The 15,908-nt window shown below is 48.6% G+C and overlaps 2 protein-coding genes across 2 annotated transcripts; both read left to right on the forward strand.

Annotated features, from left to right (window-relative positions):
- The first annotated feature begins 416 nt into the window (after window positions 1-416).
- LOC119291186 (heat shock 70 kDa protein 8-like) lies at window positions 417-4,544 on the forward strand. Its single transcript, XM_037569897.1, has 2 exons — window positions 417-672; window positions 2,551-4,544. Exon 2 carries the CDS (start codon window positions 2,552-2,554, stop codon window positions 4,292-4,294), a length of 1,743 nt encoding a protein of 580 aa, XP_037425794.1. The 5' UTR covers window positions 417-672; window position 2,551; the 3' UTR covers window positions 4,295-4,544.
- Window positions 4,545-7,147: 2,603 nt separating this feature from the next.
- Window positions 7,148-12,224, forward strand: LOC119291187 (sugar transport protein MST4). Its single transcript, XM_037569898.1, has 3 exons — window positions 7,148-7,392; window positions 8,149-8,468; window positions 10,717-12,224. The coding sequence occupies exons 1-3, from the start codon at window positions 7,257-7,259 to the stop codon at window positions 11,803-11,805; spliced, it is 1,545 nt and encodes a 514-aa protein (XP_037425795.1). The 5' UTR covers window positions 7,148-7,256; the 3' UTR covers window positions 11,806-12,224.
- Window positions 12,225-15,908: the final 3,684 nt, after the last annotated feature.

A 15,908-nucleotide genomic window follows, 5' to 3' on the forward strand; every position in this document is an offset into this window, starting at 1 on the left:
TCGCACGCATTTCATGTTGTTGAAAAGTAGAAAATGAAAAGTGAAATGGGCCGGCCCAGGTGAGGGGGTGTGCGCCCGCTTGTGAGAACTGAAGACGCATTAGGCGTAATATCTCGCATCAAGTTTTTTTTTGGGGGTCTAAACACACTTTATTTATTGCTCAATAATGTTTAAAGGGATACAAAGAAGGTCTGGGGGGTTTAACAGCCACACATAAGTGAGATATAGCTCTCGCGCGCCCCAGGGGACGCACAAACCTCGTTATGGACACCCCCTCATCAAAAAGAAAGAAGAAAAACCTCGTTATGGACCAATCCAGCCCAGGTTTCCCGGTCCAGTGCGCCATCGCTGGGCTGTTGGCAGTTAACCTTCCCCTGCCTAAAAAAAAAAAAGTTAACCTTCCCCACTCCTTCAGCGGCGTCTCCCCTGTTCGCGACGCTTCCGGAACCTCGGCGGCGGCCCCCGCCTGAGGCGCCCGCGTGTCGTGCTCTCTCCCGGCCTCTCCAGAAAATGCCTTTCCACCTTCTTCTACCTCCCCCACGCCCTCCTTCAGCCCACTTCTTCTCAACCCATTTCGCGCACACCCTCGGTTCGATTTGCGCTACCGCGGAGGAGCATCGACGAGCAAGGCCGGCGAAGAGAGTCCCCAGCGCGCATCCCTCGCCCGTTCCGGTAAGGCCTCTCCGAACCCTTCAGATGATTAATTTGATCCGTGGCTGATTTCTTTAGATGGAGTTCAGTATTAGGTGCCTATGTGCTTGTGTTTGTTCTATGCTCTGTTCACAGTTGAGTTATATCTGCAATTGGGTAGTTCACTAGTACTGGTGCGAGCGCCAAGGTTTACTGGAAAACTTTGATATACAATTTGTTTAGGGTGGGATGGGAAACATATCGCTTAATGCAGTGATGGTTGGTTGCGGTCAGGTACTAAGGCCTCGTTCGGTTTGCAGGAAAAACAAAGGAAATCTGCATGTTCGAAAACCCGTAGTTTTGTTTACCTCTGAACCGTTCGCCTCGTAGGAAAGTGCTACAGAAGTTTGGAGGAAATACTGTCTTGGAGGGCTCATTCCACAGGATTGCAAAAATCCAGTTGAACCTCATTTCTGGGCGGATGCCCGAGAGAAGGCAACACCACTCAAATAAACAATTGAACTGTACCAGCCATGCATGAGGAAAAAGACAATCTGAGAGAGTACATGCGGATAAAAAATAGCATAGGATCTGCCATGGCCTACACAGTCTTGGCCAGTAACAAAGTATTTTTTACAACTATGCTTCGAACACCCCGCAGGCTTCTCTTCCTTCGCTTTATAACCCTATGGTCTGCTACTGTACAATCAATCATATTCCTTTGCAGTTTTTTGGTCCTGTATTTTCTATACATGCAAACCGAACGCAGCCTAAAATTTGCCTTCCATGCACGGTGGAGAAACACAGCAGCCGTGACATGTTACTCATGTGCCTAGTTGTGCCTGCTTGTTTGAAACCCAGACATTGCTATGGAACCTTAGTCAAGTTCTTGGTTTGTCGTCGAGGATTAAATGTGCCAGACTCTCTTTAGGAGCCAGGTTTCAATGTATCATAGATACACGTAGTCGTGGAAGGATTAGCTAGGCAAGCTAAGTTGGTGTTGGTAAATATGGTTTGTCAAAGTTGAGTATTGCAGAATCTGGTTTAAATTATGGCAGGTGAATATTGCAGAATCTAATTTAAATTAGAACCCTGCTACAAATCTGATGTCAGATTTTTAAACATGGAAAATCGAACATTTTTTACGGCAAATTGTGTGTCGCGAGCCCCGCAATTCCCTTCAGCAAGCATGTTCAGTGTTTTGGCCAGGATTTGCCATGATTGCTGAAGGGAATTGCCATGCTCGCGACACGTGATTTGCCATAAAAAATGTTTGATTTGCCACGCTTAAAAATCTAACATCAGGTTTTTGCTTTTCCGTTAAATTATGACAAGTGAATATTGCAGAAGGAAATCAAAATAGTTAGTTTAAATTATGCAGTGAGTGTTCATCATTCACTCTACCCTGTGTGGTATGCATCATGTCAAAATTGGATTGTAGATGTAGATGTTCAGACGTTTTGCTTGCAATTATTAGTTCTGAATGTCTGAATACTCAGCAGAAGCAGCAGCAGCCTGCATTCATGTATGTATCGCTTAGTTCGTAGTGGGGATTCGGCTTAAATTGTAATCTGTCCTTCATTTCTTTTCGAACTGCTCCTCAGTGAGCTGATGTAAGCACCAAAAACTCATTTGTTTTCGTTCTAAGTAATGGAGACTGGGAGAGCCTCCCTGTCTTTCTAAAAAAGTATACTCAGCGGCGTACATATTCAGACATTTTGCGTGCAACTATTAGTTTTGAATGTCTGAACACTCATCAGCATACGTATTCAGACGTTTTCCGTGCAATTATTAGTTTTGAATGTCTGAATACCCAGCAGCATACAGTATAATTTACTGCTGTCACTGTTCAAAGAATCTGGTTTTGGACAACACTTAAAAGAATCTAACCACGCCTAACTGGTTTGACTGTATTTGCAGGATGGCTGAGCAATTCTACACAGTGGCATCTGACAGTGAAACCACCGGGGACGACAAAGTGCAACAATCATTCCCTGATGTTGCTATCGGCATTGATATTGGCACTTCAAGATGCAGTGTTGCTATTTGGAATGGTCATCAAGTGGAGCTGCTGAAAAACACTCGCAGCCAGAAATGGATGAGGTCATATGTCATGTTCAAAGATGACACCCTTTCAGCCGGTGTTACTGGAGGAGCAACCAAGGAGCACCCACACGAGGAAAGAGATATCTTGTCAGGAAGTGCAATATTTAACATGAAGCGTTTAATCGGGAGAATGGACACAGATGAAGTGGTTCAAGCTAGCAAGACTCTCCCTTTCCTTGTGCAGACACTGGGTATTGGTGTGAGACCATTTATTGCAGCTCTGGTCAACAATATGTGGCGCTCCACAACTCCTGAGGAAGTTCTTGCCATCTTTCTTCTTGAATTAAAGGCCCTGGTGGAAATGCATCTCAAGCATCCAGTGAGGAATGCTGTTCTAACCATCCCAGTTGCATTCAGTCGCTTCCAGCAGACCAGGATTGAGAGAGCATGTGCAATGGCTGGACTGCATGTGCTGAGGCTTATGCCAGAGCCTACTGCTGTTGCTCTTCTGTATGCTCAGCAGCAGCAGCAACTTATGCATGATAACATGGGAAGTGGCATTGAGAAAATTGCTCTGATATTTAACATAGGTGCTGGTTATTGTGACGTTGCCGTATCTGCCACTGCTGGAGGTGTTTCTCAAATAAGAGCACTCGCAGGTTGCACCGTTGGTGGAGAGGACATTCTTCAGAATGTAATGCGCCACCTTCTACCCAATTATGATAGCTTATGTGACAATGCTGGTCCAACTACGGACAGGATCAAGTCAATGGGTTTACTGCGGATGGCAACTCAGGATGCGATTCACAAACTGGCATCCCAGGAAAGCATTGAGATCAGTGCAGACTTGGGTAATGGCCTGAAAGTGTCCAAGCTGTTGAGTCGTGCAGAGTTTGAACAGGTGAATCAGGCGATCTTTGTGAAATGTGAGAGGATCATCAAACAATGCTTGTCAGATGCGAAGTTAACGCCAGAAGACATCAATGATGTGATCTTGGTTGGAGGATGTTCCAGAATTCCCAAGATTAGAAGCCTTGTCCCGGGATTATGCAAGAAGGAAGAATCTTATGGGAACATAGACGATCTTGAAGCCGCTGTTTCAGGTGCTGCACTGGAAGGAGCCATTGCTTCAGGAGTCACCGATCCTTCGGGGAGCCTAGATCTGCTGACGATTCAGGCGACCCCGATGAACCTTGGAATCCGTGCCGACGGTGACGGCTTTGCCGCGATCATTCCAAGGAACACCGCTGTTCCGGCAAGAAGGGACATGCTTTTCACAACAACACAGGACAACCAGGCCGAGGCGCTGATCGCCGTCTATGAAGGCGAGGGGAAGCAGGCGGAAGAGAACCATCTCCTAGGGTACTTCAAGATCACCGGCATCCCGCCAGCGCCCAAGGGTGCCGTCGAGATCAGCGTCTGCATGGACATCGACGCCGGCAACGTCCTGAGGGTGTTTGCTGGCGTCGTGAAGCCGCAAGGCGAGGTCACTCCGCCGTTCATGGAGGTGAGGATGCCCACGCTGGACGACGGCCATGGCTGGTGCGGGCAGGCCCTGGCGAAGATGCACGGCAGCAAGCTCGACCTCGCTGTTCTTCCTAAGAAGCTGCATCCGTAAGTGCTTTGCTTATCAATTTTTCAAAAAAAAGAGAAGTGCTTTGCTTATGAGACTGGCTGTGTACTCTAGTAAATTAGCTCGCAGATTGTGGTTTCGACGATGTATCATGTCGTGTGAGATCTCTATGTGGTACATGTAGACAAATAAATGCCAGTGTTGTCTGTGTACAATGTTGCCTTGCGTGTAAAATGGGATGTTGCTAGTAGTATAAATAAGAGCGGTCTAATTTGGACACCTTTGGTCTGTAGAATTTCCTCAAGTTTCTTCCCGCACAACACAATTGGCCACTCCTGTCCCATACCGCATATCCTTTTCGGCCCATCGTGCCTGTCTGCATTTCAGGAGGAAAATCTGAAAGATGCCTATGGCCGGTGACTGGATGTATACCGGCTGCAACAATCAGACGGCCAATGGGCGGCCTGGAACGGGCTAAATCATGCGTGTAAATGTCATGGGCAAGCACATCAGTGCTGGGCGCGAACGGTGCACGCATCGATCGGTGCTGACTTGGAGAATCTAGTGGACGACTTAACGATGCATGCACGCGTGTAAAGATTGGATCATGGGCGGACACATCTGTGCTGGTTGCAACGACGCGTGCATCGATCGGTGCTGACTCGGAAAAATCTAGTGGACGACCTGTACGGTCTCCGCTTGTCAGTGACACGAGGTCGAGGACGCGTGAATCGCCTGCTTCTACGTAGTCGTTATCTTTTTTTGATTTGAAAAGCTAGCCGCCGAAGCAAACAAGACTGAAAAGAGGGCGTCACGCCTGCCGTGGCACAGAAATTGTGCCATCCGCCGCTTGACTTGGGCGCCCCGCGTGGTTCAGAGGTCAATCGCAATGCCGCAACACTCGACCACGGTGGCTCTGAACTCCGAAACAATGGCTCATCGATCAGTACAGGTGTGCCGTAAACTAGTACGTATTTTTTTTTCTACATAAGCAGTTTGCCTGTGAGGGGAGAGATGGCGTGTTTACGTTATCAGTTAGTACCTCAGAGTCAAAGCCCAGCCAGGACCGGACGTGTCTCGGAGAGGTAGTTTCCAGCTTCGCCCGACGGCGACCGGCCGTTGGTTCAGACTTCAGACACACCGAAACGCAAACCAAACCCAGAGATCGTTAGGGAGTTCCTCACGGAAAACCGGTGTTCTTTTTTCAGAGATCATACGGAAAACCGGTGCTGTGCGTACGTGAGACACCCATGCGTGGCGTTGACTGCGTACTCGCAGCATATTTTACTACACTATAAGCATACGGGGAGTGAAAAAGATCCTCACGTAACACGTACGCTGTTGTCGTGGCCCTCTGTGCTGCGCACAGTGTTGTTCTTGTTCGTAAGCTTGCTGAAGTTTCGCAGAAGTCATGGCCTGCCCTGGACAAAAGCTCCGGCTCGCTCGTGTCCCTTTCTGCTTTTGAGAACACGTCGCAGTCGGCCATCGGGTTGAACCAAGGATGCAAATTGCGGCGTCGCACGCCGTTTAAAATTCCCAAACGGGTGGGAGTTCTCGCGTGCAAACCGTGCCGAATTCCTGCATTTGATTTCTTTCGACCATGGGTGTATATTCTTTTCGTGGAAAACCATTTGATTCCCCTGACGGCATTATTCGGGGCCAGGGCTGCAGGGCTTCGGGTGTTGAATATTCAGGCGATAAGATTGGTTGACTTATCATATGACGGTATGAACTACGCAGCATCGGCCGCCGGCCGGTGGGAACGTGCAAATGGGCTTGGGTTGCTGGACATATAAAGATCAAAGCGAAATTCGATTTCGCGCAGATTTGTTATTTGGAGGAGCGACCGGTCGTTACTCGTTTAGCCCACATGCTCTAATCCCACGGCTTACGTTCATTTCCCGTGAGCCTAACGTGGATAATTAGCTGCGTTGTTTAGTCCTAATCCGCGGCGTGTGTTTCCTCTCAGAAGTACGCGAGATCGAACTGATTTACAAAAATAATGGAGAAGTTTAGAATACTAATTTGCAACGTTACCATGTGATGTATCATATCATGTCGACGAGGCTAGCTGGAAGTGAGATTTGATTTAGTCTGCTCCTGGTCGACATCGTGACAGTGGTATATTTATACAGCCGTATGTTGTACCATCGTATCTCGACGAAATCACTAATGTACAAAAGCTATGCATAAACAAGAACCAGTTGGCCAACACCACTTTCCCCTGTGGAAAAGTACACGCACGCATGCACTGTGGTAATCGCCGGCGAACGCCGACCAGGAGTCAAATTTCTTGTGCTTGCATGTACACTGCTATCCACATCGACGAACACATAATTTTCCCAAGCGAATCCATCCCCACGTGACGTATAAATTTCGTTAAAATGGTAACGTTCAAAGTCAAGGTCCTCCATTCACATGAACCAAGCCAGCAACAAGGAAGCTGCGCCCGTTGCTGACACTCCGGAAACTCGGACAGATCGTTCACCGACATGTGGGCCCATCCAGCGATCTCGTTGTCAAGAAGGTCGGCGTCCGATAAGAGAATATCCTCAAGGTTTTCCGTGCTGCTCTCCAGTTTTCTTTTCCAAAAAAGGAGCCCATAAAGGCTTACTACTAGAAGGGTTTGGTTTGGATAAGCCATAATTTGTGGGAGGAACGGAAAAGTCGTCGTGCTTGTGCACGCAGTGGTGCATGCTCTGGCCCGTGGGCCGTGGAGCCGTCCGTTGACTGGGCAGCCAGCGAGCTGCGAGCGAGAGAGCCGTCGTGCGGGCCCCACCGCACGATCGTGGAGGCGACGTGGCCTGATCTGGCCGCTCGGTTGCGTTTGAAATTTCTTAGCGCAGTGGGCTTCCCTCCCTATATATACCCCAGGGACTTGGAGCCTTGTGTCCCATCTCCAATCCCCTTCCTTTGGCTGCTCTCCTCGTGTGGCTCTGCGGAGAAACACTCGCTGCTTGTCTAGCTTTCATTATATCGGCGTAGCTTGACCGGCCGGCTTGCGAGGATGCCGGGCGGAGGGTTCGCTGTGTCGGCGCCGTCCGTCGTGGAGTTCGAGGCCAAGATCACGCCCATCGTCATCATCTCCTGCATCATGGCGGCCACCGGCGGCCTCATGTTCGGCTACGATGTCGGCATCTCAGGTAACCCGATATACTCCTATACTCTACATGTCCATGCAGTTTCTTCCCGCGATCGATCATCTCCCTCCATGCATGTGCGTGCGTTGCGTGCTCCCGTGGTAGCTCTGGAAAATCATGTCAAATCTGCCTCACATGCATGGTTTAGGGTTCCATGCCGTCCTCGTCGATCCGCGCGTATGTTATCCATAATGGAACCACGCATGAAAGAGAGGAGTTTAATTGACTCCATGGCTATGGCGTTTACTTGTGGCTGCCGTCTCTCCTCTTCATATGGCGAAGCAGATAACCACGGATAATTGGAACGAAGTTAATGCAATGCCTCCTCATTAACTACCACGCACCGGCCAGCCGATAATTCAAACTCTTTCCTATTTACTCCATTGTGAACACTATCCAGTTTTCTGGCCAGGATCATGCATATATACACGCTCCTGTGCTAGCTGTATGATTCTGTGACTGATACCCCGTATATATAAGAATTAATATTATACTATATTTGGAAGAAAGTAGAGAGTAACTGCTGCCATCTTGCCACCTACTTTGATAGGCTGTTAAGTCAACCCATTTGTACATCTTCAGATCACGTACGTCTGATTCAACAAAGCTGTCTTTTGTGTGGACACGTTGCCTTTTGGTGTAGTGTAGTATTAATGAATTCTTAGTAAAACTAATTAAGAAAATCTTATCCATTTCTTTCACAGCGTCCAGCTCGATTAACAGCCATTTCTAAGATCCAAAAACTGATGGTTTTTGCAGGCGGAGTGACATCGATGGACGATTTCCTGCGTGAGTTCTTCCCGGCGGTGCTGCGCCGGAAGAACCAGGACAAGGAGAGCAACTACTGCAAGTACGACAACCAGGGCCTGCAGCTCTTCACCTCATCGCTCTACCTCGCCGGCCTCACCGCCACCTTCTTCGCCTCCTACACTACCCGCCGCCTCGGCCGCCGCCTCACCATGCTCATCGCCGGCGTCTTCTTCATCATCGGCGTCATCTTCAACGGGGCCGCCCAGAACCTCGCTATGCTTATCATCGGCAGGATCCTGCTCGGCTGCGGCGTCGGTTTCGCCAACCAGGTTAGCACAAATTTCCACCAGCTTCAGAATTGTATATTTTTTTAATACCAGTAAGCAAGGTTACGTACGTGTACGCAGCAACATTTGATATGTACGTACTCCTAGGTAACTTAAGTCAAAAGATCTTTGTAGAAACCGAAGTCAAACATGTAAAGCTAGCGGTGGCTTGTTTGAGAAAAATACTTCCTCCTTTCTGGTTTACAGGGCTATCTCAATTTTTTCGTTTTTTCAATTTAAAGGGCTCATCTCCATCTCCTATTGAGATTCCAAGGTGCATTAAATCTTTACACGTAGTAATTAAAAAGGAACTCCCCAGTGCATGTAACTTTCACTCATCTAGTGGTCAAGCATGCATGCACTACAATTAATTCAAATTAATGCATCATTTTAATTTGGGTAGTTTTGTAGAGTACGAGATACATTCCTCCATACACCAAGTGCCTTGGTTGATGAGATTTTAAATTTAAGCCTTATAAACCGAAAAAGAGGGAGTATGCAGTAATAGCACGCATGCGCAAGACATAATTTTCCGTGTCTATGAAAATGACGTAACCCGTGCGCAGTTTCTTCCTCGTTTGCTGGCAATTAGTCACCGTCCACGTCCACGGTAGTATCAAAGAATCTTTGGACCAAAACTAAACCTACTGGTCCTACCAGTTTTTACGTCCAGATTAATGCTCTAGATATGAACTACTGTTGCATTTTATACGTACTAGCTGCAGTACGTATGTAGTAGGAGTACATCGTATCCCTCTCATGTTTCCCGGAATTTAGGGGTCAAACGTACAAACCATGTGGCGGTGCATGACTCGTGTTGGCGCACGAGGACACCTTCCATTGGTGGCATCGCCTCACCTCTCGCGATAAACTTGTTAAGTTCAAGATTCCGATGCTGGCCGCGACTCCAGGCTTAGAAATTACTGGACCAAATGGTAGGAGAAGCTTGGGCCAACCAACAGGTGATAGGTGTAAGCTTGCAGCTTATCTCGTTGGCTTCTCTTGGTTTTACTAGTCTGCTGGTGTGGCTGCCCTTCTCTTTAGTTGTCCCAAGTTGCTATCAACTTGGACTAGTTGTAGAATATACAAACACAGCGGCTTTGGATTCTTCTGTTTTTGGCTGTCGAAACTTTTATTTTAGTACCGAAATTGCTTCACGGGCGATACTTCCGCACGATCTGTGAACGATTCTTCCTTCACGTCCAAATTTCATGCTTGCACGCACGCCGAATCGCTGTCATGGAGGATCGTTCAGGCATCGGGCGCAAATCTATCATGTGCATAGCAACGCTCTTTTAGTAGCAGCAAGCAGGTGCGGTTGTTCACGTCTAGGCCACACGGGTCGCAATACGAAGCGGGCCTACCTGATAGAGTAGTTCTACATAAACTTAGATGCTTGTTGGACCAAAATTGTATCTTTGATGCTTGACTTGGAGGTGCACTTCGCTTGGACTCTTCGTCGAACACTGAAAAAAAAAACAATGTGTCTATGGCCTGTACCTCGTAGCGGGGAGGTTTCTCGATTGAAAATGCCAAGAATTTGTGCGCTAGTGATGCATTAGATTACTACACGGATCAACGCACTGATTGAGCGTCAGTTAGGGATGTCAACCGGGTCCTGTTTAATCCCGTTTAAAGTCCACTTATGATATGATAGTTTAAATAGGTTTTTTGTTTGTTTGAAGAAAATGAAGTATCAAGCTAGCAAAAACTAACTAAACGGAATTGTGGACGCCATTTATTTGCCACATACATCCCTAGCGTCAGTTTGCAAATTATGCACACACTAACCGACTAACGTACAAAATAATAACATAACGTACTTGTGTATAATAGGAGTATATAAACGCATCTAGACTCAATTATGTAGTACGAAGCAGGCAAGACAGCATGCATGTGTGCCAGAACTGGCTCGAGTAGGAGTAGATCATTAGTCCAACAATATTTTATTACTTAATTCCAACGCTTCTGATTAGACCCACTGATTAAGAGATTCCGATGGTGATAGGTGGTGCGCTTCTGACACTTTATTTGTACGGTCACTGATTTTCTTGGCAGTAGGAAAGCATGCTAGGTGATTTGTTTTAGCGTAGTCACATGCTAGTAATATCGCAAGAAAAGGGGGAAAAAGGGAAGAGAACCTTCTGGGCCCAATGGGCCTCGTTAAGGCCGTCTGCATTTGACGACCCATTTCGTGATTTCACCGTCTCTTAAATAAAAAACTCTAACGAAACGAACAACTGTGGTGCAGGCCGTTCCCCTGTTCCTGTCTGAGATCGCGCCGACGAGGATCCGCGGCGGGCTCAACATCCTGTTCCAGTTGAACGTGACCATCGGCATCCTGTTCGCAAACCTGGTCAACTACGGCACCAGCAAGATCCACCCGTGGGGCTGGCGGCTGTCGCTGTCGCTGGCTGGCATCCCGGCGGCGATGCTCACCCTGGGCGCGCTCTTCGTCACCGACACCCCCAACAGCCTCATCGAGCGCGGCCACCTGGAGGAGGGCAAGGCGGTGCTCAAGCGGATCCGCGGCACCGACAACGTGGAGCCGGAGTTCAACGAGATCGTGGAGGCAAGCCGCATCGCGCAGGAGGTGAAGCACCCGTTCCGGAACCTGCTCCAGCGCCGCAACCGCCCCCAGCTGGTCATCGCCGTGCTGCTCCAGATCTTCCAGCAGTTCACGGGGATCAACGCCATCATGTTCTACGCCCCCGTGCTGTTCAACACGCTGGGGTTCAAGAGCGACGCGTCGCTCTACTCGGCGGTGATCACGGGCGCCGTCAACGTGCTGGCCACGCTGGTGTCGGTGTACGCCGTGGACCGCGCCGGGCGGCGGGCGCTGCTGCTGGAGGCCGGCGTGCAGATGTTCCTGTCGCAGGTGGTGATCGCCGTGGTGCTGGGCATCAAGGTGACGGACAAGTCGGACAACCTGGGCCACGGGTGGGCCATCCTGGTGGTGGTCATGGTGTGCACCTACGTGGCCTCCTTCGCCTGGTCCTGGGGCCCGCTGGGGTGGCTCATCCCCAGCGAGACGTTCCCGCTGGAGACGCGGTCGGCGGGGCAGAGCGTGACGGTGTGCGTCAACCTGCTCTTCACCTTCCTCATCGCGCAGGCCTTCCTCTCCATGCTCTGCCACCTCAAGTTCGCCATCTTCATCTTCTTCTCGGCCTGGGTGCTCGTCATGTCCGTCTTCGTGCTCTTCTTCCTCCCGGAGACCAAGAACGTGCCCATCGAGGAGATGACCGACAAGGTGTGGAAGCAGCACTGGTTCTGGAAGCGCTTCATGGACGACGACGACCAACACCACAACATCGCCAACGGCAAGAACGCCACCGTCTGAAAAGTGTTGCTCCTACTATGTAACGCTGCCTGCCTGCCTGCACAACTCGACTTAGAAAGAGGAAAGATGGATACTGAGCTTTATCGATCGATCTCATCTCGAGTGCAGACACTTTCAGTCGCGAGCCCAACTATTACACTGCTTCCATGCGACGAGGAACAGCGGGCAGTGTGGTAGTAAACCTTGCAGTTCTATATACCCCCTCGGTCCCAAAATAACCACGTCAATTATTTTGGGACAGAGGGCAGCAGTGTAGAGTATTTCGATGTTTCTTGTTTAGTAGTACTAGTAGTATCCTTTATGTGTCTATTTGTTTGGAAGTTGGTCTCTGTCTCTCTGACAATGCGAGCCTACCTGTATACAGCACCTTGTAAAACTGATGTTGCGATTCGTTAATGCACAGCAGTAATGTTCCACAATCACCTCTCTTTTAGTCAGCTATGTCATCATCCGCCCTTCTAAAGTGCTAGCAGGTTTTTGCCTACCGAACACTTGCAGCAGGTTTCTTGTTAATGCTCAAGCTCTGTTATTCTGTTACAAACTCTCTGGTCGCTCCTTGTGACCAGCTCCTTATTAACAGTGGGAAAGAATGGTTGCTAAACCTGCTGATTAATTGTAACGATGACGAGAGCGACGTGTTCTTATGCTTATATGGCACATCTCGCAATTACGGAGTGATCTTACTCACGATAAAGAGGTTCCCTCGGTGGCTGCTACGGTGGACTTTTTGGAGAGTTATATGAAGTATATTGAAGATGCTAGTAAGTATAGAGCAGAGGAAATTATTAAGGGTAAAATGCTGGCCGGTCGATGATTGGACTTTACCTGAAGTAAGAGTGGTCGCAGCTCCTAAGCTTTGGCTGCGTCCTCCCACTGATTATGTTGCTCTGTCAGTGGATGGGTCCTTTTCAGGGGAGTCTGGTGCAGCGGCGGCAGGGATAATTCTCCGACATCACAATGGATCAGTTATTTTTGCTGCATATCGGTTTATTTTCAATTGCAATGATGCACTGGAAGCGGAGTTACATGCAATCATGCAAGGAATGGCCCTTGCTTTACAACATTCTAACCTTCCAATCTGATTCAAGTGAAGCTTTGTCTAGTCTTATAGGAGATGGACTAGTTCGTTCTGCCTATAGACATGTGGTGGCTGAAATTAAGGAGTTGATAAAAGACAGGGAGTTTATTCCCCTGAAATTATGTAGGGATCAAAATAGAGTTGCTGACCGTTTGGCAAATTATAGTCGTTGAGAATATACCATGGCTGTGTGGTTGCACCTTTTTTTTTAAGGCAAAGCAAAGCTTTATAGATTAACCTAACACACAAACAACCACTGAAGGCGGTACAATAGTGTTAAACTCCATACAATCACCAGGTAGACACATACGACCTATTTGGCCTAACTCATGTGCTACAGAATTTTCATTACGCCTACAAGCACGCACTCTGTGATGCGCAAACCAAAGCTTCAGCTGGAATTTGATGTCTTCGATGATTACATCATATGGGGAGGAGTCGACCTTGCGGACGTCCATTGCATCAGCCAGCAATTGCGAGTCTGTCTCAAAGACTACTCCGATTGCTCCTATTTCAGCGGCAATGGTCACTGCGGGGCCATTGCATTTATTTCCGCCCCAAACGTGTCCTGGGTGTTCTCCTGCCGGCCTGCGCGGGCGGCGACGACCTCGCCTGCTGCATCGCGGACCACAGCACCCCAGCCACAAAAATTACTGGCCGGCGTAAAGGCCCCGTCCAGGTTTATCTTGAGCTCATCTCCATTTGGTGGATGCCACTTCCCAGCAAGATTTTCCTTTTGTTTGAGCACGAAAACATGTTCATACTCAAATGCACTGCTTCTCACCCGGCGCACCACCTCAGAGGCACTGAGCGCCATCTCCCCTTCTCGCACTTTATTTCTGTTATTCCACCACTGCCACCATGAGGTGACGATTAATACTCGCTTTGTCTCCTACATCTTCCACGAAGAGTCCAGCATTGCATGCACGTTGTTGATTTTCTCAAGCTCCGATCTCTCAGTTTCGAGACCAAGCTCTCGCCAAATTTGTTTCACATGCTTGCACTTAATAAATAGGTGTGCTCCATCCTCCTCATTCCTACCACAAAACAAACATTTGGAGTTCTCCAGTTTAATACCTCTCCGCTGCAGGTTCGCACATATGGCCAGGGATTCATGTCTGATTCTCCATACGAACATCTGTAGCTTCCTCGGACATGGCATCTTCCAGATCCATTTCCTGTTTGGTCTGTATGTCTTTCCAGTTGTCCAGCAGCAGAGGAATTCGACCCTGGGGCGCCATTCTGCTCCTGCCTGCGTAGCTCGACATGCACTTTGTATGCGCTTTTAACAAAATGATTCCCTTTGCTGTCGAAGTGCCATGCTATGAAATCGTCCACTCCGTCCCTAAGTGGGATTTGTAAAATTAGCCTGGCATCCTCGGCACAAAAGGTATCTCTTACAAGTCTTTCGTCCCACCCACCAGAAATCGAACAGATTAGCTCCTCCACATGAGTTAGCAGGCTTGGTCCCCTAGGTGTGATAACCCGCCGCGACCAAGGCCTTGGCAACCAAGGATCATTCCAGATATCCACGCTGGAACCATCACCTATTCGCCAAATATACCCCTGCTTGATAAGCTCTAATCCGCGAAGAATGCTCCGCCAGGAATATGAGATGCCATCATGGGGGATCGCCTCCAAGGCACTACAGTGGGGAAAGTACCTAGCCTTGAGCAACTTGGCGCACAAACTCTCCGGGTTCTGAATCAACCTCCAACCCTGTCGAGATAACATGGCAATGTTGAAGTTGTGCATTTCTCGGAACCCCAGGCCGCCCATAGCTTTAGTCTGTGTCAATTTATCCCAACTCAACCAATGCATAGGGTTCTTTTTGTCCTGTTGGCTCCACCAAAATTTTCCCAGTAGGGTGTTCAACTCAGTACAAAAAGTTTTAGTTAGATCAAAATTTAGTTAGATCAAAACATGACATTGCAAAGGTTGGGATTGCCTGTGCCACTGCTTTAACCAGGGCCTCCTTGCTCTCCTTTGCCAGCAGTCGCTCTTGCCAACCATAGACCCGGCCACACATGCCCTTTTTGATATAAGCAAATGCTTTTTTCCTGGATCGTACCACATGAACAAGGAGCCCGAGATACCTATCGTTCCAGTTTTCACTCATGATGCCTAGAGAGCTCTTGATCGAGTTCTTATCCACCTCACTGGTGTTAGGGCTGAACATTACAGCTGACTTCTCTATGTTGATACACTGCCCCGAACACGCTTCATACAATTGTAGGACCTACTGTAATGCTTCTGCCTCCTGCTTATTTGCCTTGAATAGAAGCATTGAGTCATCAACAAAGAACAGATGTGAGACACATGGTGCACTCTGGCACACTCTAACACATTCACGCTACCTCTCTGTTGGGGATATAACTATCAGGCATGACCCGCCCAAGAGGGGCCGGGTCATACCTAAGGCGATTCATTATTATGAAGCCCACGAAGATACTTGAAGATGGCGGTTCAACTAAGGGCCCAAGGCCCAAAGGTGACTTAAGGCCTGTAGAGATAAACCGCCATGTATGTATGACTTATATTGTAAGGCAAGAATAGATAGTCACCGAGCCGGACACTGTTTATGAGCCGACCGGGACTTTGTGAGCCGCTGGGCGTCGACCTCTGTATATAAAGGGACGACCCGGCGGTAGTTCAGGACAAGTAACAACAGATCGAAAACTAGGTCAAGCGGATTCGCTCCCTGGTAATCGAGACATAAGCAATACCACCCAAAATTGGATTGTAGGCTTTTACCTTCACCGCAAGGGGCCGAACCAGTATAAGCCCCGTGTCCTTTGTACCGATTAACCCCTTTAAGCTTCCTAGTTGCGATGGCTCCACGACTAAGTCGTTTTGCTAGGACATCTGCCGCAACCTTTCCACAATAGTTGGCGCCCACCGTGGGGCCAGCGCACGGTGGATTTGAGTTCTTGAAGGGCAGCTTCGAAGGGCTCAAAGGATACGCTGTGGGCCGGATGACCAAGAGTCGTCGCGGCAAGCTCTACATCGACGACGCAGGCTAGGG

Source organism: Triticum dicoccoides, chromosome 4B, assembly GCF_002162155.2.
Source record: "Triticum dicoccoides isolate Atlit2015 ecotype Zavitan chromosome 4B, WEW_v2.0, whole genome shotgun sequence".
In the NCBI taxonomy this organism is placed as follows: Eukaryota; Viridiplantae; Streptophyta; class Magnoliopsida; order Poales; family Poaceae; genus Triticum; species Triticum dicoccoides.

Excerpts from the sequence above, each read along its gene's own strand:
- LOC119291186 (XM_037569897.1), top strand. The coding sequence starts at position 2,552 with ATGGCTGAGCAATTCTACACAGTGGCATCTGACAGTGAAACCACCGGG.
- LOC119291187 (XM_037569898.1), top strand. The coding sequence starts at position 7,257 with ATGCCGGGCGGAGGGTTCGCTGTGTCGGCGCCGTCCGTCGTGGAGTTC. Across the intron at positions 7,393-8,148 it reads CTACGATGTCGGCATCTCAG|GCGGAGTGACATCGATGGAC; the intron begins GTAACCCGATAT and ends TGGTTTTTGCAG. Across the intron at positions 8,469-10,716 it reads GCGTCGGTTTCGCCAACCAG|GCCGTTCCCCTGTTCCTGTC; the intron begins GTTAGCACAAAT and ends ACTGTGGTGCAG.